Source organism: Myotis davidii, unplaced genomic scaffold, assembly GCF_000327345.1.
Source record: "Myotis davidii unplaced genomic scaffold, ASM32734v1 scaffold205, whole genome shotgun sequence".
NCBI classification, from domain to species: Eukaryota; Metazoa; Chordata; class Mammalia; order Chiroptera; family Vespertilionidae; genus Myotis; species Myotis davidii.
The window spans coordinates 448,102-475,545 of NW_006297573.1; the positions used below are offsets into that span (position 1 = coordinate 448,102).

Consider the following 27,444-nt stretch of genomic DNA (forward strand, 5'->3'; position numbering starts at 1 on the left):
CGATGTTTCTCTCTCATCGATGTTTCTAACTCTCTATCCCTCTCCCTTCCTCTCTGTAAAAAATCAATAAAATATATTTTTTAAAAATGGTCCCTTGGACTTAGCCCTGAGCAGTCACGACTTGAGAAAGAATAACCTAAAATATCCTTGTTGCATAATCTCTCTTGAAAAGAAGTAATTAGTTATTTTCTGGGCTCACCATGATAACAGGAAAATTCAAAATTAAAATATGGACCACTGCTGGTATCATTCTTGTTTAGAATCATGAATTTTGATCATGCTGACACATATGTATTCTTTTATGTACCAAATATGCCCCTTAAACCTTAGATATATTAGTATTTGGGCCCCTCATTAGCAATTATTTAACATCTTTTGCTTGACATTATATACATAATCTTATTTCATCCTCAAACCCTGCAAGATAGGATTTATTTGTTCCACTTTACAGAGAAAGGAACATTGGTTTGGAAAAGTTAAATAACTTAATAGAAGTATCACAATGCTATAAGTGGCAGAGCTAAAGTGTGAACATGGGTTTATTGGCTATAACCAGGACTCTTCCCATCAGACATTGCTGCCTTCCATTGTTTACAGGCTGGAAAATTCATCTAGCTGACCTGATAGAGTCTGTAGTAGATTAAAATGGACCACAAATTCTATGATGCTCTTTCCTGATTCATTGAAATTGATGTGGTGTATTGACTTGCTTTGGCCAATAGTAGTGAAAGTGGCATTGTGTGACTTTCACGCCTTGGCCTGGAGCTTAGCTCTTGTCCTGAAATACTGCCACCTTGCAAACAAGCTTGAACTGGCCTCCTGGCGGATGACACACCATAGAGAGAGAGCACATGGAGGAAAAGGGGCCCAGCCATCCCACCTAAGGCCCAGACAACCTGACTCACTCTCATGTGAGAGCCCAAATGATACAACATGGAGCAGAAGAACTGCCCAGCTGAGCCCAGCTCAAATTTTCAACCGACAGAATTATGAACAGCCCTAGCCAGTTTGGCTCAGTTGATAGAGTGTTGACCTGTCGACTGAAAGGTCCCAGGTTCAATTCTGGTCAAGGCATATACCTCAATTGCAGGCTCCTCCCCGGCCTAAGCCCTGCCTATGGGGCATGTGCAGGAGGCAACCAATCGATATGTTTCTTTCACATTGATATTTCTCTCTGTCTTTCCCTCTGGCATACTCTCTCTAAAAATCAATGGAATAATATCCTCGGGTGAGGATTAAAAAGAAAAAGAAGAATTAAGAATAAACAAATGGTTAGGTTTTTTTTTTATTTAAGCCAGTGAGTTTTGCAGCAAAAGATAACTAATACAAAGTCTGACTCAACACCATATCTTACTGAACTCTCTTAGCCTATGAGAGTTGTTGGGATTCTTCTGGTTTGCCATTTAGAAGGAAGTCTTATTCCTAGGCAGGGCCTAAATATCCGTGTAACTCAATGGCTTTCTCTACTTCACTTTGCACAAGGTATGAGTCCATAGTGGTGTAAAATTTTAGAGCTGGATGACTTTAGAAGTCACATAATTCGACTCTGTGTTTTAATGATTATATTAAGCATCATCAAAAAAATGATTCATGCGGAACCACTTGCAAAGTTGGTCACATGCAGAGCTGTCAGAAAATTTAACTCCTCACATCCCCAATCCTTGCATCCTACTTCCACATTTTACTGCCCTTTTTCTTTCTTTTTCTCAAATTACATCCTAAGCCTATATAATAAAACCCTAATATGCAAATCGACTGAACAGTGGAACAACCAGGCGCTATGATGCACACTGACCACCAAGGGGCAGACACTCAACACAGGAGCTTCCCCCTGGTGATCGGTGTGCTCCCACTGGGAGTGCTGCTCAGCCAAAAGCCAGGTTCAAGGCTGGCGAGCGCAATGGTGGTGGAGGGAGCTTCTCCTGCCTCTGCAGCAGCACTAAGGACCCCTAAGGGGATGTCCGCCTGCCAGCTTAAGGAGTAGGCCTAAGCCAGCAGGCGGACGTCCCCCAAGGGGTCCCAGACTGCGAGAGGACGCAGGCCAGGCTGAGGGACACCCCCCCACACACACCCCAGTGCACGAATGTTGTGCACTGGGCCTCTAGTTGAAATATAATAAGGATGTTTGGTTTTTAAAGCATTTGTTCACACGGATTTGGGACAGAAAATAATAATGTTCTAAGACTCTCATCCCTTTATTTATATAAATACAGTTTGGAGCCTATAAACTTTGCTCAAAGTGAGATATACTTTAAGAGTTTTAACTCAACACTTAAAAAAAAAACACACAAAAAAACACCTCTCCACTACAGTAGCCATCACAAATCAGTAACTTAAAATAGCTACACAAATTTTTTCAACATAGAGTTGAATATAATTTTGGTTTGTACAGCAGTGGACTAAAATTTTACTACCCCACTATTTATCACCCCTCATCAGCTTAGCCTTGCTGCTAAGAAGGTAGTCAACTGTGTATAACACGTGTCTGTACTATTTCTGAACACTGATGGTCATAGAGGGGAACTCCATTAAATGATGTTTAAAAGTAGCATTATTGCCTGGCCCGTGTGGTTGAGAGTTGACCCATGAACCAGGAAGTCACAGTTCAATTCCCGGTCAGGGCACATGCCCAGGTTGTGGGCTTGATCCCCAGTAGTGGGTGTGTAGCAGGCAGTCAGTCAGTGATTCTCTCTCATCATTGATGTTTCTATATCTCTCTTCCTCTCTCTGAAATCAATAAAATTATACTTTAAAAATAATGAATGAATTAATTAAAGTTGCATTATTCCTCTAAAGCCGCAAGTGTGAACTATGATTTCTTCCAGAGGAAAAGAGAATACCCAATTTATTTATAGTATTTTATTACTTCTTTTGGCCCTCATGGGTCTTTCTTGTTAGGAGGGCTTTTTCCTGTAAAACAGGAAAATAAGACATAACACTCTTTTTGGATCATGGGTAAATATGTTCTCCACCTAAATGTGAAATTTAATGTGAAACCATTCCGTAGTTAAAATGTCCCCTAGGATTATTTTGTGGGGAGTGAGGGCAGGAGCTTTTATGAATATGGCAAAGATTGGTCAATTCAGAGTAATCCGAATTAAGTAAAACAGGCCTAGAAGCAGTAAAATTAAGCCACACATATATAGTCCTTAATAATACTCTCTACCATATAATTCTTTATCAAAATTTTCTCCTAAGATGCTTGTTAAAACAATCCACTGAATATCTAGAAGTGTAAACTATAAAATCTCATTCTGTGGAAATAGTTCACCTACACAGGATGCTCACTGATATCCTTCAGCCCACAGGAGACCCTTATGTAATTTTTCTAACACATGGCTTCTTTAAATGTTATGGGCCAATTGTGACAAAAATAAAATTGCCTTTTGCTGCATGCTTGATGTGTTTATGAGTTACTTTATCTACTTGTTGGCAGCTTGAACAATAAAGAAAATGGTGATTGATAGGCTGAAGTGTCTGATGACTTTGATCTGCCTAAGGATACATTACTGCATGTTGTGAAATTCTTTTCTAGCAAGTCAGAGTTTAAATCCCCCTGGAGGAGTTTACCATTTTTGTGGGGCTCAGTGATAATTAAGTCCCTCATAGTTGGTTCCTTTAAATTGCACTGTGAGCTACAGTAAATCCTCTGGAAATTCAGGTGGCTTTAATATCCATGTGTGATGGGTGTGCTTGTTGTATATTACCATCAGAAGCTTGGTTGAGTTAGATTAAGATTATGACATCCTGGCTGGTGCTGCTCAGTGGTTGAGCATCGACCCATGCTCCAAGAGGTTGCTGGTTCAATTCCCTGCCAGGGTACATGCCCAGGTTGCAGGATTGATCCCTAGTAGGGGGCATGCAAGAGGCAGTCGATGGATATTTCTCTCTCATCGATGTTTCTATCTCTCTCTATAACAACCAATAAAAATGTATTTTTTTAAAAAATTATGACATACCAACCCTCCTCTTTCTGCGTCATTTTGATACCTTCTTCATTCTCCAACCAAATTTTTGATAATCATTTAGCAAACATTTATTGAGTGCCTACTCTGGGCTTGGCATGGGCTGCAAAGAGGAGTCAGTTGGAAGCAGCCCCTATTCAGAAGGGTTCCACTGAGGATGGGATGTGACACAGAACCTAGATCCATGAACAAGCCACTGTGATATTGTGATGGATTCGATAATACTAGGAGGTAGAGCAGTGATCCACAGGAAGGGTTGATCAACTTTACTGGGAGAGAGAGTCAGAAACAAGTCTTGTAGAACAGATAGATGTTACTTGGCTGGCTCAAACCAAGGAGACGGCAGATAAAAAGGAGCGTGATCCTCAAGCATTTGGTGCTCTTTGTACTTTCCACAGTTAGACACATAGAATGTCTCTGTGGAAATACAGAAGGAACTTTTAATAGGTTTGTTTCTAGTTGGGGGAATTGGGTGGCTGAGGGATGGAGGCTGGAGGGAAACTTTTCAGTGTATACTATTTTTGAATCTAGCACCATGTACATGTATTATCTACTATATTTAAAAATAAATAAGACCTTACTCTTTTAGGAATGGATACATTAAAACAGCAATTCCTTAAACAATATGATGAATTTGCTTTCCAGCTTCTTCCTGGGTATCTGTTTCTTTAATGGTACCCATAATGGTGGGGGAAAAATGAATTTTTCTCAGTTAAACCTGTTTTAGACATCAGCTGATGAGGGAGAAGTTTGTAAGCAGACAACTTTTCCTACATCTCTAAAAATCCTTCCTGATCCTTCTAATTAGGGAAAACACAATATTTGAAAGATTCTCTAGCTCATTGATCAAATTCTTCCCTGTGTCTAGAGTTGGCAAGTCAAATGAGTAACGTAGAGTATCCAGAGGGAAATTGTTAGTGTTGTCTCAGGCAGTAAGCAAACAGATCATCTCACTTAAATTTCTGTTGGCCCAAAGTCACATAACAACCAAGAGGAAATTAGTTTTGGGTATAGTTGGCCATCTACAAATGAGTCTCAAATCTATATACCATTAAGTAGCAGAAATATGTTTTCTTGGACTGGACAACCTTTTATTTTAAACACTAGAAGCCCAGTGCACGGGATTAGTGCACTGGTGGGGGGGCATGGCCTGCAGGGATTGGTCCGCTGTGGGAGTGCTGGTCAGCCAAGTGGCTGTGGACCTGCACCTCCGAGCAGCATTCCCACTGTGGGAGTGCACTGACCACCAGGGGGCAGCTCCTGCATTGAGCGTCTGCCCCCTGGTGGTCATAGCGACTGGTCAACCAGTCGTTCTGGTCATTCTGCCATTCAGTCACTGGGCGTTTATTATGTAGGATAATTTTTATCATTGTATTTAATGTTTTATAACCACTCATGTATAAAAAAATCATTCAATGAATACTATGGGTGCACAGATTGAAAATATGGACAGGAGGAAAGAAGGAAGGGATGAAGGAAAGGAGTGAGAGAGGGAGGAAAGGCAAGGAGGGAGGGAGGGAGGTTGGGGTGGGGAGAGGGCCTACCCATTGTGCTTAGTGTCAAACCCTGGTCATGTACCAACACTGGCAAGAGAGATCCACAGATCATCACCCCACCTCATTAAGCCAAAGGCTTCAATTTTCACTTCCACAAGTCGTCTTTCTGTTCACTCTCTATAAAATGATCAGCTCATGCCCTCAAGGCTTTTGCTATTGAGTTGAGGAGACAATATTTCAACAGAATTGATGCCATATGGAAAATCCCAAGTCAGCTTTTATACAAGTGCAAAATGAAATATTCAAAACAGATGAGAATCTTGCTATAGTGGTAGGAACACAGGCTTTGGCATTAAACAGTCCCAAGTTCAATTTAATCTCTCCTACTTGGAAGCTGTAAAGACTTGGTCAAGTCTAAACCCTTCTGAGCCTCTTTTTCCCCAAGTGTAAATGAAACTAACAATACTGAGGTTGCTTGGTTGTTAAGTGGAGTAAATGGCTACAAATGGGAAGTGTGTAGTATCTTTGGTGCCTATTGTTAAATAAATGAGATGTTACTGCTTCGTGGCAATGTGCTGGCACTGTGTGTAGGTAGTATTGTTAAAACCATATGAAAATGAGGATGCTAAGGCCTGGGGAGGTCTTTCCAAGGACCATGGCCAGAAGTAGCAAGGCCAGGATTTGAGAAGTCTGACTTCAGAGGCCTACCTCATAATCATTTGTCTCTAAAGCCACAAGCCAGCAACCCACCCCCAGGAAAATGATTATTAGACTGCTACTAGAATGGATGAGCTTTAGAAATCATTAGTGTGGGTAGACAGAGCCACTGAAGTTTTCTAGGGTGGAGGAATGTTATTTAAATGCACAGAGATAGGAAGGGAGGAGAGTGGGAGAAAGGGCCCTCACAGTTGTACCAACAAGCAGTTTTGTGTGAAAGCTTCAGAGCATTAAAATTTAGGAAGAAATATGAGGAGATAAGATGTGTATCATCAATTCCAAATTTTTTATTTAAAACAATGAAAGTCAGTCTTTCATTAATGACCCATTATTTCACCTAATCAACAATTTTTCAAAAGCAAGAAGTAAAATTTCTTAGATACTTTCAATTACCATTTATATTCAGTGGGCCCTGATATTATGCTAAGTGAAGTAAGTCAGTCAGAGAAAGACAAATACCATCTGATTTCACTTATATGTGAAATCTAAAGAACAACATAAACAAACGAACAAAACAGAAACAGACTCACAGGAACAGAAACAGCTGATCATTGCCAGAGGGGAGTGGGGTTGGGGGACTGGGTAAAAGAGGTGAAGGGATTGAGAAATACAGATTGGTAGTTACAGAATAGTCACAGGGATGTAAAATACAACAGAGGGAATATAGTCAATGATATTGTAATAACAGTGTATGGTGCCAGATGTACCATTTTAATGTAGCCTTGTCAAATAGATGCTTTATATATCCCAATCTAGTATCTTTTTTACTCTCCCGTCCTACCCTATAAACTATATAACTTTTGAAGAATAAATCAAATCTGTTTTTCTTTTCAATTCACCATCCCCTTTCCAATTTAACTATCCGTCCCCTCTTACCTCTGTCACCCCCAGTTAATGCAACTGTCCAGAACCACACAAGGGCACGTGGTAAGAAATGCAGACTTTTTCTACCAATAGTCATAGTGTCTCATGTTCTCTGGTATTTTCCCTGATAACTTTAAGAGAAATCAGAGAGCAGTCAAACAAAAGGAAAGAAAGAATGGGGAGGTTTTCGTACAGAAAGACGTATGGCCCCAAAACAGATCATTGGCAGTGAGTTCAGCATTTATTTGAGACTATTAACAGTATATTTGTTTTATGTATAATAGTTCATTGAGCACCCAGAAAGTATATAAGAATTCAGGCAAACTTTTATGGAATAAAAACTTTATGGGGTCTTTTCCTTCCTTTTGAGTATGAATGAAGGGAAATTTCCCATTTGACTTTTGTAATGTTCCAAGATCAAAGGGGTGTATGCTGAAGATTAAGCTCTGTAAAAGCCATGAGTAGTATGAGTCCAGTCTGATTCTCCCCATCCAGTGACGATGGGCGTTTGACCACCAAACTGCAAACCAGCGTAACATAGGGCATTACCGGGAGCTTGCGTGAGTTTCTCCCCGCGTTGCCTTCATAAAAATGTCTCTTGGTGTCATCTTAGCAGTGTTATTGGGATCACCTCAAGCCACTGACCCAGCAAGTTTTTTCAAAACCATTTCCCTGGAACAGTTCAGCGGAACAAATTCTTGGCAGTGTAAATGCTCCCTGGGCCTGGAAATTTCATAAGTCATTTACAACAAAGAATGGTCTAAATCCATTACGGCAGAGTCTGAAATGTAAATTGTCCGGATCAAGGAAACGTTCCTGGCTTTTGGGGGCTGCTTCTCTCATTGCTATCATAAAGAATGTTTTCAGAACTGTGTGGTGATAAAATGAAATTATTTAATATTGTGAAGATATTTGGAATCCAGATGGGTCATATGGTTATAGACCTCTTATTTTCTTTTGTTGCTTCTCTATTCAAGAATTTATGTAGGCCTGGCCAGTTTTTGCTTAGTGGTCACATCCGAAGGGTCTCGGGTTTGATTCCCGGTCAATGGCACGTACCTCTGTTGCAGTTCTCCAGCCCCAGTGGGGGCATGTGTGGGAGGCAACCAGTTGATGTGTCTCTCTCAAGTCAATGTTTTTCTCTCTCTCTCCTGATCCTCCCTCCCTTCTGCTCTCTTTTTCTATAAATCAATGGAAAAAACATCCTTGAGTGAGGATTAAAAAAAAATCCTCACTCAAGAGTGTAGGAACCTTCTTTTTTAAGGAGTAGATGGGTTGGGTTTATTTTCCTGTCTTATTTATTATATTTTTTTCAAGAAATATTTCATTTCTTCATTTACTTAATGTCAATGTAATTCTAATTCTGAAGCTCCATATTTCTGGACTAAAGCATAATTCAACCCAGTCATTTGGCAGCTCATGAACTCTCAGGGTTCCTGTTTCTCCAAAAGCTCCCAGACTTGGATAGGCCCCTGCGGACACTGTCATCAGTCCGCCCTGGTAATCATTCAAGCCCATAGGTGCCCAAGCCTACATGATCTCTTCAAGACTAGAAATACCCGAAGTCCTGCAACTTCTAAGCCCCCGTGCTTGGGACATTGGACTTCTTTCAAGATGGATCATTATACCTCAAGCCTGACCCGCCTTGACCATTGCCTGCGGGTTCTTGAACCCTGTGTGTGTTCTGGGGGATTGGGAAGCAGAGAATGGGAGGGCACCAGGTAGTGCGAGGATTCAATCCTTACTTCTCATGGAACCCACAGATCTCTGTTTCTAGTCTCCTCTCAAAAGCTCTTTTCTTCTCCCAGCGGCCTTCTAAGACACGTAGCATAGTCCATTCAACAACATCTGTTCAGTCAGCTTTATAAACAACAGAAAGAACCAATGACCTGGTTGCTTCCATTTTCAGCTCCACGAAAATACCCAAGACAAGAAATTTCAAAGCTTACCTACTTGCTCAATATGAAGGAGAAAAATTGTGTGAATAAACTCCATTGAATATTTTTAAAATAGTCCCCCCAAAACATAAATTTGGGGTGTATACTAGTAGAGGTAAATTGGCTGGAGGGATTCTGATGAAACCATTGATGGTGGTTGTCTCTAGGGAGTGTCACCGAGGGCCTGGTGTGGGAGACATTCTTCTTCAGTATTTGGTTTTTTTTGTTTTTTTGTTTTGTTTTGTTTTGTTTTGTCCTTCAGTGTTTACTGTGATATTTCTTGAGTCCTTTATGGCACATGTTATTTTTATGGTGATAAAAATTTTAAGATGGAAAAGATACAAATTATTTTTTAAATTCATTAACTATGAAACCCTTTCCTCAACCAGAGCTTACTTCCGTAGATACTGTCCTCATTTTATGACTCAGAATTCCTGACTCAGAGTTCAGGAGTTAATTTGCCCAAAATTCCAGTGGCAGAGTCAGGATTCGAACCTATAGGTGTTTTACACTTAAGAGCACGAATGCTCTTTGCCTTACTCCATGCTCTGTCCAGGGCCAGTTCATTCCACTAAGTTCTTTTCTTTAATTGCCCAAGTAATGAGGCCTGACAACCCCCATTCATCAGGCCACACATCTATGCCAAATCCTTGAATACCAATAAATACCTGAAACCATGTTTCAAAATATACCATAAAATATAAATAAGAATGACACATAGTTCACCTCAAGTTCATACACAGCAGCAATGTTCAGAGTTTACAGTAAAACACCTGGGGGAAGTTTAACTTGAAATATTAGGCAAAGCCAGGCCTGAAGGAATGAAATAATAAGCTTAGGAAAAATTAATTATACCTCTGCATATGTCATAACTGTGTATTTTGTTTATCTTTAGGTCAAATAAAATATCACATTATTAGCAAATAGCAAGTTATGGATTGCTGCCGATGGGTTGGTGGTTTGTTTAAGGAAGCATTTGTGGTTGTTGAAAATTAATAAGAATTTATCTTTCATAGGATGCTATAGTTATACATGAAGTCTATGAGGAAGGAGCAGCAGCCAGAGATGGAAGACTTTGGGCTGGTGACCAGATATTAGAGGTATATGATTATGAATTTTATTTTGTACCAACACAAGGTTTTTACTAACCTTAACCCACAAAATCCAATTTATATATTTGCTATCTTCTACTCCACTATATCCTCAATTATTTCTCTCCCACTTAAGAAAACATGTACTTTTATTTTTTCCTGTTTTTCATGCACACTGAATAAGTGTCATTAGAATCATGACAGATTATAAATCTAAATCTGTCTGTGCAAACATTTTTTAATTCAAGGGAAAAGTACTAATCTTAATGTCAAATGAGACTATGTAGTGTTACAATTAGATTTTTTTTTTTGCCTCTCTATTATACCTTCCTAAATTCCCTCCTAAAAGTGCATATACATAAACATGCACACCTGACATTTTAAAGACTTTGCTGTAGCTGTAAGTAATATTTTCTTATTCCTAATAAATCTTGAAGTCAAATGGAGGCCCATGCCTTGCCACGGTTGTTTTTTAGTTGGTGGAAATGTAGAACCTTTTCCCGTTAGGTGGCATCTGGTACTTATTAAGAACTGAAACGCTTAACTTGCCCCTTTCAAATGGACTCGCATTTAGCAAAGGGTTAAAGCCTGTTAAAAAGTGCCAAGGCAGGCAGTGTCTGAGAAGGGGAACGGATGAATGGAAGTCAATGCCCGGCGTCCTGGTAGGTGGAACTAAAGAGCTTTTTCAATGGTGTGAAACCTGTAGGCAACATTTATTTCTTCCATTGGATGAATTTAATTGAATAGTTAACATTTTATGGCGGGCATGTGCATTTTTGCTTTGCAACTTTAATATTTACGACATTATGAATGACATCAGAGCACTTTATTTTTCCCTTTGGTGGTTCAAGTCTGCCTCCCAAGATGAAACCAGAGATATAATTAAGGGCAGAAACTATAGGCAAGAAGGAGTTAAAAGAGGCCAGGCTGACTACAAATTAAATTCAGGGCAAGTTATAGGATTTCTCTGCAGGCCTTTACTGTGCTTTATCATTGGATTAGGACGTATTCCCAGTACATTCATTTAAGGTACAAGTGTATGAGGTTAGAAAAATAAGTGAGGCCTCTTTGGGAATTGGCTTAACTGTGTTAGCATACAACACCATTTTGTAATGGTCAGGAGTTTGGGGGTGGATTTTCTAATTAACAGGTTGTACCATAATTAGTTTTATAATTGAATAAATCGAATATTCAGAAGAGTACAGATGCCTACATGCCTTGATACCTATATGATTGTAAGCCCACAGATTATTCTATAATGGCTTATATGTGTATTATCCTGATTAAGGCAATGGTTGCATAGGTATAAAATCATATAAATTCAAACTATAAATTGTACACTTTATGTATTATTTATTTTACAACAGTTATACCTCAATAAAAATTTTTAACCATATCTATTTGTATTGAATAGACCCTCAGCTATAGCTGCTCTCTTCTATAAAGTGTATTCATGTACAAGTGAACCTTCAAGACAGGTTGGCATGAAAAAAGCAAATTTAAGTAGAAGGAGAATTTATAAGGTCAAATAAACCATGTCCTGGCATCTAGCCAAATTATTGTAACCACTATGAATGAGTGGTCTATACTTTTCATTAAAGATGGACAGGATAGGATCTAGTCCACAATAGCACATCATATTTTAGTTAAGAAAGATAGCTCTTGTCCAGCCAGCATGGCTCAATGGTTGAGCATAGACCTATGAACCATGAGGTCACGGTTCGATTTTTGGTCCAGGCACATGCCCAGGTTTTGGGCTTGATCCCCAGTTGAGACTGTGCAGGAGATGGCTGATCATTGATTCTCGTCATTGATGTTTCTATGTTTCTCTTCCTCTCCCTTCCTCTAAGAAATCAGTAAAATTCTATTTTAAAAAAAAGAAAAGAAAGAAGGCTAGCGATGACCTTTCTGTTCATGAGGGTTCTCTGCATTGTGCGCGCTGGCCTACCGTGGTTTACAGATTCTGTGGGCTTAGATTCTGAGGCATATTATCCTCATGTTAAACATAGGACATGCCAGATTTTGCTTACAAAGACATAGTCAAATAATTGTTTTGCATGGCAAGATTTATGATTCTGTGGTTAACATGGACTGCCTTTCTGTTCATGAGGATTCTCTGCATTGTGCGCGCTGGCCTACATGCCAGATTTTGCTTACAAAGATATAGTCAAATAATTTTTTTGCAAGGCAAGATTTATGATTCTGTGGTTAACATGGACTATCTTCTTTCTGGCTGTCATTTTAGGGTCATTTCTTCTTTCTACTTTACCTCTTCTTGCAGTATTCTCTGCTATTTGTGCAGGTCAGAGCAGAAAGAGTAGAGAGCTAATGCCTGGTTTTCCCTGTGGAATAAAATAATGAGGATCATTCTTCCCTTCTAAAGCAATGGTTCACCCACCTTCCTACCTGCCCATCCTACCCACGGGATGTGATACATTCATTGACAACTGGGGCTTCTGATGGCCCTTCCGCTCAAATAAGGAGCCCTGCTATTACCACCGCTATCCCTCTGCAAGCAAGGTTCTGAATAATGCATATAGTGCTTCTGTAAGGCACTTAAGGTCATACATCACTCCACAACACTCTAGCCACATAGCAGTGTTTCTCTTATGAGTGGTGTGCATTTAGTGGTGTCTCTTGATAAGCAGAGGAGGAAATGAAAACAGAACTTGGAGCAGATCACTTTGATTTGAGCAGACATCTCAAAGCTGGAATTTAGTATAAATTGCTTTTGTAGTGGGAGAGTTTAATGACAATGCTTTTAATTAAAAGTTTAATTGCTAGGGTCCTTCGGAAGGTATTTTAGAGGGCTTAAGGAATTCTCCTTCGAACCATGGAGGTAATATTTTTTTTAACTGAGTAGCAGAAGTGGTCTGGTGTGCCATCTATTGGAATACACGGAAATAATCAGCTCAGCCCACATTTTCTAGAGACATTGCTTTCCCCTCTGTTCTTTGGGTTTTACTTCAACAATTCATGGGCCTGCAGTGACAGGGAAGGCGGGTGCTGAGAGGAAACAGCTCTGACTGCCCTTACCTCAGTTTCCTGTACAATGTCAGCTTCTAACATATCAAGCTTATCCAGCCCTGTGCGAATGCATTGCAGGAGTTGTTCCATTGAATCCTCACAACACTGAGCAAATATCGGTATCATTATCATCTCCAATTCATAGATGACAATGGTGAAGCTTAGCATGAGTAATTTACATAAGGTTCCACATAATAAGTTGAATCAGCACTCAAATGAAGTCCAGCTATATCCAAAACCCATGCGTAGCCACTATCATTCTGGGTATAGTTCCTCTGAGCACTAGATATACCAGAAAAGAAACAGTAGCTTGAAACTTAGGCTTTTAAACATTTTCTTGGGTGATAGAATCAGCTTTAAGTAACAGCTCAAAACTCACCCTACTGGGGATGTGCCCGCAACCAAGGTACAGGACCTTGACCAGAATCAAACCTGGGATCTTTCAGTCCACAGGCCGACGCTCTATCCACTGAGCCAAACCGGTTAGGGCTGTCACCATTCTTTATGACAATTCTAACATTCCTTAGTCTCTGGAATGTTAGAATTGGAAAAAGCCTCAGATCAGCCCCTCACTGTACAAATGAAGGAATAGAGGTCAACAGGTAGATGAGACCTGCCCAGGACACACAGGGATGGACCAGATTACAGTGGACGCCAACTGGGGTCCTCAGACCACTGGTGGTCCATGAGGTCCAAAAGGTTGGTGACCGCTGGTTTAAGGAAATCGTTGAAGCAATGGTCGCCAACTGGTGGTCCATGGACCACTGATGCTCCATGAGGTCTGAAAGGTTGGTGACTGCTGGACCAGAACACAGTAGAACCAACATCGTGAGGGAACTCTTCCATTATGCCATACTCCTGGCCATGTATGGCCCGGGCCCATCCTTCCCTGTTTCGCTCTTCCTACCTGTGACCTTGAGGGAGTGGCCATGACTCCCTTCCTTTGAATCCTGGGCTATTCTGCTTCTCGATTCCTCCCTTGTGTCAAATTTCACTAACCAGCATCAATCCTTGGCTTTCTCTGTGACAAGGTGCTCCAGTAACCCATTCTAAGAGTAACTTTTGAGGCAGCATTGGTATAGAAACTAGGAAGATAGTCAGTTTCTGATTTTGGCTCCTCTGCATGTTCACTCTGCAACCTTGGTCAAGTCACTTAACCTCTCCATGCCTCCGTTTCCTTATCTGTAATATGGTAATAATGTTTATTTCAGAAAGTTAGTATAAGGATTAAAAAGAGTAAATATTCATGAAGGGCAAATACACAAATTTTTTAAGTAAAAAATAACTTAGCTGTGATCTCCATTTAGCAGACAAGGAAACAGAGGTTCCATGACTTTTGCCAGAAGTAGAGCCAGAAATAGGCTTACTCGGCACTATTTTCAGGACAGTTTGCCATCTCCCGTGTGGTCCTATCTGTGCTCACTCAGATCCAGATTCAAATGAATGGACTTCAGCAGGTCTTAGACGCTCTTGAAAATACTGGTCCCTCGTTTCCTCCAGCCTGGTCTGAAGTACATGTGACTCAGCAGTTAAAAGTGAGGATGTCAAATTCAGTAAGGAAACTGAGTCTAAAAGCGCTGACCTCTCTGGCTGGTGTGGCTCAGTTGGTTAAGTATTGGTCCATGCACTGAAAGGCACTGAATGATCACTAAGTTTGATTCCCAGTTGGGGCACATACCCTCCTTTCCTCTCTCTCTAAAAAAAAAATCAATAAAAACATACGTTTTAAAAAAAAAAAATGCTGACCAAACACTAATATTTATTTTCCCTTTGACCTTAGTTAAATGAGCCAGTTCATCCCTTCTCTCTCTCTCTCTCTCTCTCTCTCTCTCTCTCTCTTTCTCTCTCTCTGTCTTCCATGGTAAAGTTCACAGCTATGCAAAATTGCATGATCATGTATACTAACACACCCTCCATGCTTATTTGGGGTGGGGGAGTATAAGGGTCACCTCCTTTTTAATGGATAGCAATTTCTAGAGGTTTTCCACTGGTTGGATCAAGGCGCTCCAGCAGACAGAGCAGGGTGAGAGGCCTCTGCTGTCACCAGCTCATCTTGGATGCCTGTTGTTCCAGGTTAATGGGGTTGATCTGAGGAACGCCAGCCACGAAGAAGCCATCACAGCCCTGAGGCACACCCCCCAGAAGGTGCGACTGGTGGTGTATAGAGATGAGACACACTACAGGGATGAGGAGAACCTGGAGTTTTTCCCTGTAGATCTGCAGAAGAAGGCTGGCAGAGGACTGGGCCTGAGCATCGTTGGGAAACGGTAAAAAAAAAAAAAAAAGTGCTATGCAGATCAGGATTGATTGGCCTCTTTCCTTCAGGGTTCTAGGGACTAATGCCTATAAACACTGAAAGATAGCCCTAGCCAGTTTGGCTCAGTGGATAGAGTGTTGGCCTGTAGACTTAAGGGTCCCAGGTTCGATTCCAATCAAGGGCACATGTGCGGATTCGATCCTCAGTGGCGGTTGTGTAGGAGGCAGCCAATCAATGATTCTCTCTCAATATTGATGTTTCTATCTCTCTCTTCCTCTCCCTTCTTCTCTGAAATCAATTTAAAAAAAACACTGAAAGATAAAACCTAGTATAAACTGATGATTTCTAAAATTAGCATATTCATGAATACTTGAACAACATAGGTCATATTTCTGAGCAAGATCTTACTGCCAAAAAATGTCATAGCAAGAGAAAACTCTAACCTCAATCAACCGGACTGTCAGGCTTATGCCCTTATCAAGTATGAACAGTTAGCACATTTCTTTCAATTTATAGTCTTTTAGATCTCAAGCTTAAAGGGGTTAATTAAAACAATGATACCCAAGAAGCAGCTAATATCAAGAGAGAGATTTATGCAATCTTGGGTTAAGAAAATTACTCTGCCATGTTAATTTCATACTATGTTACTAAAACTAGTTGAGGGGTTACTAAAACTACCTGAGTAGAGATACTTGAGCCACACAAATTCTTCGTGACAATAGTTTTCTGTTAAGAAACATGTCCCCAATAGTTTGCACCAAAAATATAGTATATATAATATCACATGCCCTCATAGACCTTTGATGACTAGCCTAGTGCTTTTTTCAAACAGGCCAAACTACTATTAAAATAAAAATATTAACTACTAAATGCATTACAAAACAAAAAAGCTGAGATTTGTATATTTAACCAAAATCAATGCACTTGTGGGTGCAGAACAACTAGAATACATGTTGAAGTTTGCTTTCTTGTTGTGACATATACATGGACTTGGGAAATTCCACTAAGAATAATGGTTTTTACGTTATTGTCTCATAGTAGATTGATGAAATAATCATCATAAAACACCAATATTTCAGATTGAATTTTTAAAGGAACACTCACATTCCTTAGCACAAAATGTTCCATTGTAAAGGCTCAGATATATAAACTCTCAAAATTCATAATTCTTTGACTAGCAATTCTACAACTAGGAATTTATCCTAAATATATGCTTGTAGATATGTTATTTGTTGCACCTTGTTTGCAATAGCTAAAGAATGGAAATGACCTATGTATACATCCATAGTTTATTGATAAGTGAAATTAAGGAACATTCATAGGATAATATGCAGCCATAAAATCCAATGAGGAAACACGAAGTGCCAATAAAGATCAATTGCCAAGGTGTATTCAATAATAAAAAAAAAAATTAAAGAAAAGAAAACTGGAGGTAAAAAAGAATGTATGTGCATGTATATCCATTCACACACACACACATGTATTATACCCACATGCACTTGCTTGTGTGTACACAGCAGGTCTCCTGGAGATACCCAAGAAATGGTAACATTGGTTTCCTATAAGAAGGGAACTTGGGGACTAGGGAATAGAGGTGAGAGGGAAACTTTTTAAGGTCAGCCCTTTTTAACCTCTTGAATTTTGAGACATCTATTTATTTATTCATCAAATAAATATAAATAAAACCTTGAAATATATTGTCCAGAAAGGGGTGTGTGAGTCTAGAAATAGATCAGATGCTAATAATTGAACTGATCTCTCTAAGGAAATAACATTTTAAGAATACTTAACTCCACTTTTTAAAGTTAATTTCCATTTCATTTCACTAAAATTATCCTCTTGCAGAAATTATGCCCTTGGGCCAATAAAAGTGAACATTACAATAGGCAGCATAAATAGGCATAATCTATTTAAAGGGTGAGCACTCTGAGGTTTATCACTGGGTCAGATGGCTTTGCAGGGCCCTTCTTCCAAGCTTTAGAACTCAGTGAATCCATATAGAATGTTAGTAATCTCAAATTTAATAAAGGAATATTAAGTTGTGCTAATATCCACTGCTTTATGCTATTCACAGAAATGGAAACGGAGTGTTTATTTCTGACATCGTGAAAGGTGGAGCCGCAGACCTTGATGGGAGATTGATTCGGGGAGATCAGATCTTATCTGTGAATGGGGAAGACATGAGAAATGCCTCACAGGAGACAGTGGCCACCGTCCTCAAGGTGAGTCCTGGGCTGCTTCCTGCCCAGCTCACAGCTGAAGTCCGGCAGAAGCCAGACTAATCTAGTGTGGTTATCAATGGGGTGAATGTTATGGTGACTCTCCTTTTTACTAGAAGTGTAATCTCTGATTATTTTCACCAACCAGGAATAGCTTTAAAAGAAAACTCATGAAAGGAAAAAAGAGAGAGAGAGAGAGAGAGAGAGAGAGAGAGAGAGAGAGAGAAGAGAGAGAGGAGAGAGAGAGGGAGAGGAGGGAGGAAGGAAGGAAGGAAGGAAGGAAGGAAGGAAGGAAGGAAGGAAGGGCAAGCAAGGGATTATATTGACTAGCAGAATTGAGGAGAACCCTATGTTGGTATTTTTAAACTATATTTTCATAATTGTGAGAATTCCAAGTATCCACAATTGTCCTCTAAATGAATGCATTTGATGAGATGGGCTCTCCTGGTGTCAGAAAATTCATCTTCCTCCCTCTAGGGCTATGTCAGGGAGCATATTTACCGTGAATTCATCAAACCCAGCTTTCCTCACTTGAGGAATGTTAAAGATTATCTAGACCAGGGGCCACAATGGGTTCTTAAACTGGACCGGAGGGCTGGAACAAAAGCATGGATGGAGTGTTTGTGTGAACTAATATAAATTCAAAGTAAACATCATTACATAAAAGGGTACGGTCTTTTTTTTCAATAGTTTTATTCATTTCAAACGGCCGTATCCGCGGGCCGTAGTTTGCCCACGGCTGGTCTAGACCAATTCCTCCATTTCACAAGTGGAGTTTGAAAGGTAGAACGGCATGGCCAAGGTCACAGTGCTGTGCTTCCGTGGTTTTGCTACCACCCAAGCTGTCTCTCCCTTCACTTCCAAGTATCTCTGTCACATGGACCCTCCTCCTTTAGAAGAAACTGGTTAAAAAAAAATCTTACAAATTTCCATTCAACTATAACCAGGTGCATGTTATTCTGTTTTACAAATAGCCATGGAAGCTTTTGCGAAGGCAAATGAATTTTGTTTATTTTTAAATCCTGATTTCCTGATATCCACTCTCCGTTATCACTCAAGAGGATTTGTATTTGTGGATTACCTCCGCCTTTGTTTTCTCTGTCTTCCTTTTCACCCCTTTTGCTTAGTTATTTCATTGCTCACCGACCCTTTTATTACAAGAGCAGGGAGGGGAATTGAAATGTAACCCTTTTAACACATTTAAAGAAGTCATCAAATCCTGAGAGGAATACCATTGAGTTGATAAATTTTTGCTATTTGGTGTGATTCTTTTGGTTACTGAATTTCCTTTTTTCTCTTGCCTTCATCACCCATTTACAAGTCTTGGCTGCAGAGATGAGCAGAGGCTCTGATATGGTCATTTAGGACGTAAATGCTGTTTTTCACTTCTGTCCTTTTCTTGTGTTCCCAAGTGTGCGCAAGGGCTTGTGCAGCTGGAGATTGGAAGACTCCGAGCTGGTTCCTGGGCCGCCTCGAGGAAGACATCACAGAACAGCCAGGTGGTTGATGGCTTCCCGTCAGACTGGCGCACTCACCTGTCCCCTCTGAGAGAAGGTTTCCCATTTCATAAGTGGGGAAATACTGTGTAATATGCAGTATTACAATAATATGTAATATACAGCATATTCACAATACCAAGTTCAGTGTATTTTTATATGCCTGAAATAAAAAATGAAAGGTGGGATGGAAATTCATTAATCCCTAGATTTTTCTCTCTGTTATTGCCTGCAAATGTTTTCTTAGGACTACTTTTCTCCCCCACTATTAGTTCTGTATTGCCTATGCATGCATGTAACACAGCTGTGTTTATTTAAAAAAAAAAAAAGCAACATCTGGTGGCAATTTGACCCTCATTAGCACAACATTGTTCTATTCATTCAATTAAATATTGCTATAAAGTTAACTTGTGAATAGCCACTCACACATGCTGAGGGCAATTAATGGCATATTCCTAGGGGAGTGAAATGTGAGGGTTTCCCCTGTGGGAAGGAGGCCTTAATGGGTGACATTTTGTGGGTTTGCAAACATCTTATGTTTATTTGCCAGGCTGATGTAAGTGCCACTTTAAAAAAAAACAAAAACAAAGTATATTTCACTGTGGTTGTTTTTTTCATTGTAATGGCTAAAAAAAATCAAGATGGCAAACTATTTTTTTGTCCCTTTGGTATATAATAAAACTATAGAAACTTACATGTTACCCTCAAGTCCCCTTTGTGGATTATAGATGGGCCTTTGTTTTGAGGTTAAAAGCATGACTTTTGGTCCCCTCCCTGGTTGCTTTAGACCTAAAGCCTGTCCAAGACCTTTGTTCAGAAGACTTGGATTTTGTGATTAGCACACAGGTGCTTCCGGAATGCTGTTAACTGTCTTCTTTGCCTCACTTGTGTTAGAAAATGGGTGAAGAAAAATACTATTGTTCAGATAGTATCACAGACTAGCTGGCTTGTCTAAAAGAATCCTCAAAGCAATCAAACCCAATAACATCATGTTAAGTTTAGAACTTCTTTATTTCTGGCCTAGATATTGGGCAGCAAATATCACATGTCCTAAAAGATACAATGGGGCCTTGACTTACGAGTGTCCCAACTAACGAGTTTTTTGAGATACCAGCTGTCTCTCGGCCGATTTTTTGCATTGAGTTGATAGAGTAATTTGAGTTAACAAGCTCCTTAACAAGCTCGGTCTCGGAATGAATTAAACTCATAAGTCAAGGCCCCACTGTACAGTGCTGCAGTGGGAGTCCAGGAGTGGAAGGCTGGTGATGGTTCTGGCCTGACTTGTGTCAACAGTGGAAACTTAAGATGCAAAAAATAGTTGTCTCAGCTCTTCCTTAATGGAAGATTCATTTGCTGAGTGATTTCATTAAAGCCTCATTCTACAAGGGGTTAGAATGCAGAATGAACAATACTGGAGATGAAATGTTTCTTTCTAGGGCGTACATGAGAGCTACAAAGAAGAGGTTCCCTCGGGTCTCACTCCGAAAGGAGTTTCTTAGGATGGAAAGAGGGAGAAGGCATCCCAGGCAGAGGGAGTAGCATATGCAAAGGTACAAAGGGTACAAGGATTTCCAGAGTTTTAAGAAAAGTTTGGACTGACAGGTGAGGTGATAGGTAGAACTGGGTTTCTATCCTTGAGGAATGTGTATTGAGCGCCTTAGTGATTGATAAAGTTCCCACTCAGGTTTAAATACAGAACAAAAAATTTAGAAGCTCTATCATTAAATGGCAACCACTGCCCTAACTTGTTTGGCTCAGTAGATAGAGCGTCGGCCTGCAGACTGAAGGGTCCCAGGTTCAATTCCGGTCAAGGGCATGTACCTTGGTTGCGGGCACAACCTCAGTAGGGGGTGTGCAGGAGGCAGCTGATTGATGTTTCTCTCTTATCAATGTTTCTAACTCTCTATCCCTCTCCCTTCCTCTCTGTAAAAAAATCAATAAAATATATATATATATTTTTTTTAAATGGCAACCACCATTACCATTTATTTGGTATATAAATGTGAGCTGTCATTTTTTGGAAACCTGGAACAAAGTATCAAATACTTCTATCTAACCTTCTTGCACAGAGTTTTTATTTCAAAGGGTAGAAGTTTAATTTGGTCTTAAGAAAAAACAATAAATCTAGTTTATCCTTACTTTGTCCTTAAAATTATGGCTGAGATGATGTGAGAGTTTTCACTGGTATTTGGCTAATTGGAAGAACCTTGACTGTGAAAAGGAAGCATCCTTCATCATAAGTTCAAGACCAGCCCATGACCCAGATGGAGAAAAAGAAGAACCCATTCCCAAACATTTTCATCTGTAGGCCCAGGACCCTCTAGGAGCACAGATTTCTTTCTGGGCATTTATAAGCTATGGTGATAGAGGCCTTGGTTTGAGGGCCAGGGAGAATTTTAACTTGTTAACTTGGCCTAGAGAAAGTGGGATCATTAAGAGAGATCTTCTAGCCTTAGGGCCACGAAGCCACTTTTTAAAAAAGGTCTTTTCCACTCTGGACATGTGGCTCAGTTGGTTGGAACATCATCCCATACACCTGCAAAGGATTGCCGTTTCGAATCCCAGTCAGGGCACATACCTAGGTTGCAGGTTCAACCCCTGTTTGGGGCACATATGGGAGGCAACTGATGGATGTTTCTCTCTCCCTTCCTCTCTCTCTCTAAAAATCAGTAAAAACATATCCTCAGGTGAGGGTTAAAAAATAAGATGAAATAAAATAAACTGCCTTTTCCCACTATCCGGAAAAGAGTATCTACTCTGCAGAAGAAAGTGTGTAATAGAAAAGAGAAATCTTTTCCTCAGATACCTGAGGGAACACTGCCAGGAGAAGTCCATATTTATAAAGGCCTTGGGAAGCACATTTTTTAGGCAAAAGTTATTTATTATACTTACCCAATTCTAAGTATTATCTATTACCATTGATTTAAATCATATCTTTTCAGGGAAATATCAAAATACTCCTTTATATGTATTCATTGTGAAGTGTGCTTATGTCTATAATTTATTTTGAAATGAACTTAAAAAAAAACACACAAATTGAGTGATGAATAGGTGAGTGGATATGGGAAAAGGACAATATATCAAAACTAGAGGCCTGGTGCATAAAAATTTGTGCACTCGGGGGTCCCTCAACCCAGCTTGTGCCCTCTCACAGTCTGGGACCCCTTGGGGGATGTCCACCTGCCGGCTTAGGCCCACTCCCCGGGTGATCAGGCCTAAGCTGGGTGCGAAGAGTGGGCCTAAGCAGTTAGTCGGACATCCTTAGTGCTGCTGTGGAGGCAGGAGAGGCTCCCACCACTGTCACTGTGCTGGCCAGCCTTGAGCCGGCTTCTGGCTGAGCAGCGCTCCCCCTGTGGAAGTGCACTGACCCCAGGAGGCAGCTGGGTCATTCTGCCGTTATGGTCAATTTGCATATTACCCTTTTATTATATAAGATATTAATTGTAGAATCTAGGTGTGTGTATGGATGTCTACTTTTAACTTTTCTTAGATTTAAAGTTTTTCATATTTAAAGAGTGTTAAAACATTAAACAACTTTCATCATAGAACTAAGGAAGTGGTTTAAATTATAATTCATCAAGTGATCATTGTAGTCTTAGGTTTAATTTAAAATTTTGAGGCCATTGGGCACAACCTTGATAATTTGGGGGGAAAATTATTTGTTATTGGTGACATTGGGTTCTTCATTGAAAAGGTCCTTCACTGTGTATATAATTTCATTGAGTAGCCACTAGTCATACATGACTATACATTGTAGACCTCAACTATTTAGTTAGACAGCTATGAGGGCAGTAGTGGAGATACAGCGATGGAGCCGAATTATTCCTGACCCTAGGAAAATCTTTGAGAAAAACGAATTTAATGTATTACTTAAAAAAACATAATCCTAGGATATTTGCTGCTTTCTCCTACAGTTGAGAATTCCATTTGGTCAAGTTTCTATTATTCAAGGTTTTATTATGCTTATTTTAGCAAAATAAATCATGTCCTTTGGGTGATAAGGGAATCAATGTTGACTCTAGCCCCAACTAACACATAGTGCCATTAACTGATCATATATAAATACTGTGTCGCAGCTTAGGAAAATGTTTTTTATTTCACATTGAAGAAGAAAAGCTTAAATTATATTTTCTTCCTTGATGATTGAAAGCACATATAATGGGGAAAATGTTAGATGGGGTTGTACTAGGGTGGTAAGAGAGTGAATATGGGTAATTTTTGTTTTCTTTTTAGTATCTTAAGAATTTTCGATTACATGATTATGGTTCCATAATTGAAACACTAATTAATAAGTTTGAAGTGTTGAGCCCAAGCATGTGTTCCAGCACAGCTGATCTCTGGGTTTCCTTTGCAGGGGAGTCAGCACAGCACACACAGCAGCTTCCACCCGGCCCTGGCTCCTGTCATCTCCAGCCTGCAAAGCCTGGTTGGCACAAAGAAAGCTTCTGATCCCTCCCACAGAAATTCAGGTATTCCGTGGACACGCCTCCAGCAAGAAATCCTGATACCCAATTGTTATTTTAATATTAAGTTTTTAATACATTTTTTTACCTTTAAAATATTTTTAAATCATTGTACTTGGCCACGTAAGCCCCAAGCTTTCGGAAAGGCCTATTATAAAGGAAGGAAAGCCGTAGAGACTCATTTCTAGACTATGCCTTTAACTTTATACCAATCACATGAGAGTAGAAAAGCAGAAACCTAAAGTGTTTCCTACAGTAAAATCATTTACAAAGAGAAAAAAATTGTAAAGCTCTTTTTTTAAATTTTTTTTAATTGATTTTAGAGAGAGAGAAAAAGAGATAGAAACATTGATGATGAGAAACATTGACTGGTTGCCTCCTGCACGCCCCCTACTGGGGACCAAGCCCACAACCAGGGCATGTGCCCTAATCAAGAATCGAACCAGAGACCTCTTGGTTCATGGGTGGATGCTCAACCACTGAGCCACTGCAGCCGGGATACAAAAGAGAAAAATTTTTTAAATTATTAGTCACTCAAGAAAGGTGAGAGGTACATATGCCAGTGAGGGCAAGGGTCTTCTTAATTCTTTCCTTGGATAGATGGTTAAGTCAGAAAAACATACAGTAAAACACAAATGGCTTATCTTCCAAGCCATTTAATCACTATATTTCAGGCAGCTACTGCTACAGTCCATCAGCTTTTGTCAGACCAAATGCTTATGGCCACATCTGTCTCAGAGAGAGAGGACTTCTTTAATATAGAAGGCAGACTGCTGGTTTGGATTTTGAGAAAGGATATAATGCCTGCTTGTTTCAGTATTTTCTCTTGAAAAGGCCTAGGAAATGACACATTTTCAGGAGATAATTTTATATCCTACATATATTATCTCTTAATGTTAAAAGTTAATTGTGCCCCAGCTGGTCTGATTCAGTGGATAGAGCATCAGCCTGAGGACAAAAGGGCTGTGTTCAATTCCAGTCAAGGGCACATACCTTGGTTTCAGGCTCCTCCCCAACCCCAAGCTCTGGTTGGGGCTTGTGCAGAAGGCAACCAGCCAATGTGTTTCTCTCACATTGATGTTTCTGTCTTTCCCTCTCTCTCTTCCACTCTCCCTAAACATCAATGAAAAAATATCCTCAGGTGAGGATTAACAAAAAAATAAAATTAAAAATAAAGTTTTTTAAAAAGTTAATTTTGTTGCTTCTTTATTGATAGGCACGGATATGGGACCACGGACCGTTGAAATAATCAGGGTAAGTCTGTTATTTCGCTGTTTTCTTGGCTTGTGTTGGGTTTGCATAAAATGTACATTTTCCCCTTCATATAATTGGTTGGATTATCAGTGTACTCCTTTAAGTTACTGAATACATATGGGGTCTGTGTAACGTAAACAGACTTAGAAAAATATGGTAAAACACATAGCTGAACAACTGAATTTTTTGGTACATCATATCTACTACAGTTTGTGCATGTACTTAACACATTGCGTACCGCATAGAAATCTCTAAGACATACGCCAGGGACCGCACGTTTTTGGGCAAACTGCACGTTACTTAAATCATCATAAAGCACTTTAGGTGTTGTTTTTCAATAATTATAACATTTTTATTTATAAAAACAATTAAACAATTAAAGCTCCTAGTACTTTTTTAATGTATGGTACTGCGTAAAACATTTTCCTCTATGAAGAGGGACCAAACAAAATTTACATAAGTATCTAGATTCGCTCCTTTTTCCATGGGCGTGAAAAACGAGAACACTCGTGAACAGTCCTTAACAGATGGCACTCGAAACACAAGAAAACTCCTGAGCGGTACGAAATGTGTTAAAAGTTTTGCAAAACAAAAAATGGTATCATTTTTGGTAGCTTTTTTAAACTTTAAACCTAGACCTTTTAGCCATGCAATAAGTTTTTTGGGTTTTTTTTTTTACAGCATTTGCAGTGATTTTCAACCAGTATGTCTAAAGACTTTTTAAAACATGCAATACCTGACTATTACGTCGAGACACTGACTTCTTTTCCCTTAGGTTGTCAAGGAAAAATAATGACAACAGCCAACACAATGGTCATCCAGTGTAATTGAATCAAAATTATACTTGCCCTGGCACATGAGCGTCATCCCATGCACAAAACGGTTGCCAGTTCAATTCCCTGTCAGGGCACACACCTGGGTTGGAGGCTCAGTCCCTAGTAGCGGGTATGCAGGAGGCAGCCAAAAAGTTTTGCTCCCACATCGATGTTTTTCTCTCTCTCTCTCTCTCCATTCCTCTCTCTAAAAATCAATAAAAAAAACATTTTTTTAAAAAATGTATACCTATTTTAATAAAAAATAAAAGAAAAAGAATTTACACCTATGTTTTTTCAGATCGGCAAAATATATTTTGGTTTGCTGCAGAATTTTAGTAATTAGTTTATGTGTGCCATGAGATGAAAAAGGTTGAAAATTGCTGGCATATAGCATGATTTTTACTGGTTACATAATATTCCATCATATGAATATGCTATAGCTTCCTCTTATAAAACAATCAGCATATTCCTAAACTTTTTCTATCTTTTATAGCAAAATATCTTTGTATTTTCTTTTTGCCCATATCACGGGTATTTGCTCAGGATTAACTACTAGAAATGAAATTGTTGAGTCCAAAGCCACTATTGCTATTAAAGGCTTTTCTACATATTGCTAAATTGCCCTCCTGAGAAGATTGCATAAGATGCATTTCAGTTCATACATTTGTCAGATCCTGAATTTCTAACTCCTGCATGATATCCAGAATATTGGAAAGTGGACTTCCATTTTGATCACTTTGACCATTAAATTTGGGGTTCAAAAAGTAGTAAAAAAAAGTATGACCTTGTTGTAATCATCATATCTGCAGTAAAGTGATGTCCAACATAGGTTATTTCTCTGGAGTCAATCATAGCTGTGTTTGAAGGCAGTCTGCTATGTATTACCTCTGTTATCTTTGGCAAGTGATTTAACCTCAGTTTTCTCATCTGTAGAATGGAGTGATAACACTGTTTACCAAGTAAACATTGTTGTGTGAATTAAATGAAGTAATGCATTTAGTATATTTAGCGTAGTACTTAGTACATCATCTAATGTCCAGGAAGTGGCATCCATTATTATTGGCTACATCTTTGACTATATCTGCCTTATTTGTTCCCAGTATCTTTCCACCAGAGTGACAACTCATATGTTCCTGTGATGAGGGAGTTAAATGTACAAACATGTGCATAATTATGGCTAAATTAAAGAAACATCATGATGGATTTGAACAAAACCAAATTATTGCATAAATTTCTCCTTATTCCAAGATTTATAAAATGTCATTTTATGTTTTCTTAGTCATTTCAGCTATTTGTTTTTACAGGCTTTTATTAAAAGGCCTGCTCCTACCAATCGTATTCTCCCACACACGGTCCAAGAAGAAACTTCATAAAGAAAGTTGTCTTGCCGTTTTGCACGCAGGGCTTTACTACTGATGCAGTCAGAAAATATCAGCTAGGCACAAATACTCTGGAAAACAAGATATAGACTGCCTGTTACTGGAGAGGCCAGCGTTGCCATTTTTCTGTCTTATAGGTCTGACATGGCAGCACTAGTAATATCCTATCTAATAAAAAAAAAACATGGTAATTAGCGTACGGCCACTACCCTTCCCATTGACTAATCAGGGCGATATGCAAATTAACTGCCAGCCAAGATAGCAGCCAGCAGCCAGGCAGCTGGAAGCGAACATGAGTCTTGCTTGCTTCAGTGACAGAGGACTCCAACGTTCCCCGCCTGCCTTGCCGGCCTCTGAGCTTTCAGTTTAAGAAACATTGTAACATATAGAAGCTAAACAAAACCCCAGAAACCAGCTTTCAGCCGGCTGCGATCTCAGAGCTGGAGATGATAAAGAGTTTCGAT

At 39.5% G+C, this 27,444-nt stretch overlaps 1 protein-coding gene across 2 annotated transcripts in view; it reads left to right on the forward strand.

Annotated features, from left to right (window-relative positions):
• INADL (InaD-like (Drosophila)) overlaps nucleotides 1–27,444 on the forward strand; it is a 282,818-nt gene that overhangs the window by 236,389 nt on the left and 18,985 nt on the right. The window contains exons 35-40 of one of the 2 annotated variants that reach the window (XM_006773215.2): nucleotides 9,996–10,079; nucleotides 15,171–15,364; nucleotides 17,429–17,576; nucleotides 18,986–19,072; nucleotides 23,424–23,538; nucleotides 24,749–24,786. In XM_006773215.2, the coding sequence (XP_006773278.1) occupies nucleotides 9,996–10,079; nucleotides 15,171–15,364; nucleotides 17,429–17,576; nucleotides 18,986–19,072; nucleotides 23,424–23,538; nucleotides 24,749–24,786 (666 nt within the window). The remainder of the gene's footprint in view (nucleotides 1–9,995; nucleotides 10,080–15,170; nucleotides 15,365–17,428; nucleotides 17,577–18,985; nucleotides 19,073–23,423; nucleotides 23,539–24,748; nucleotides 24,787–27,444) is intronic. The other variant, XM_006773216.2, reaches the window with a different exon arrangement.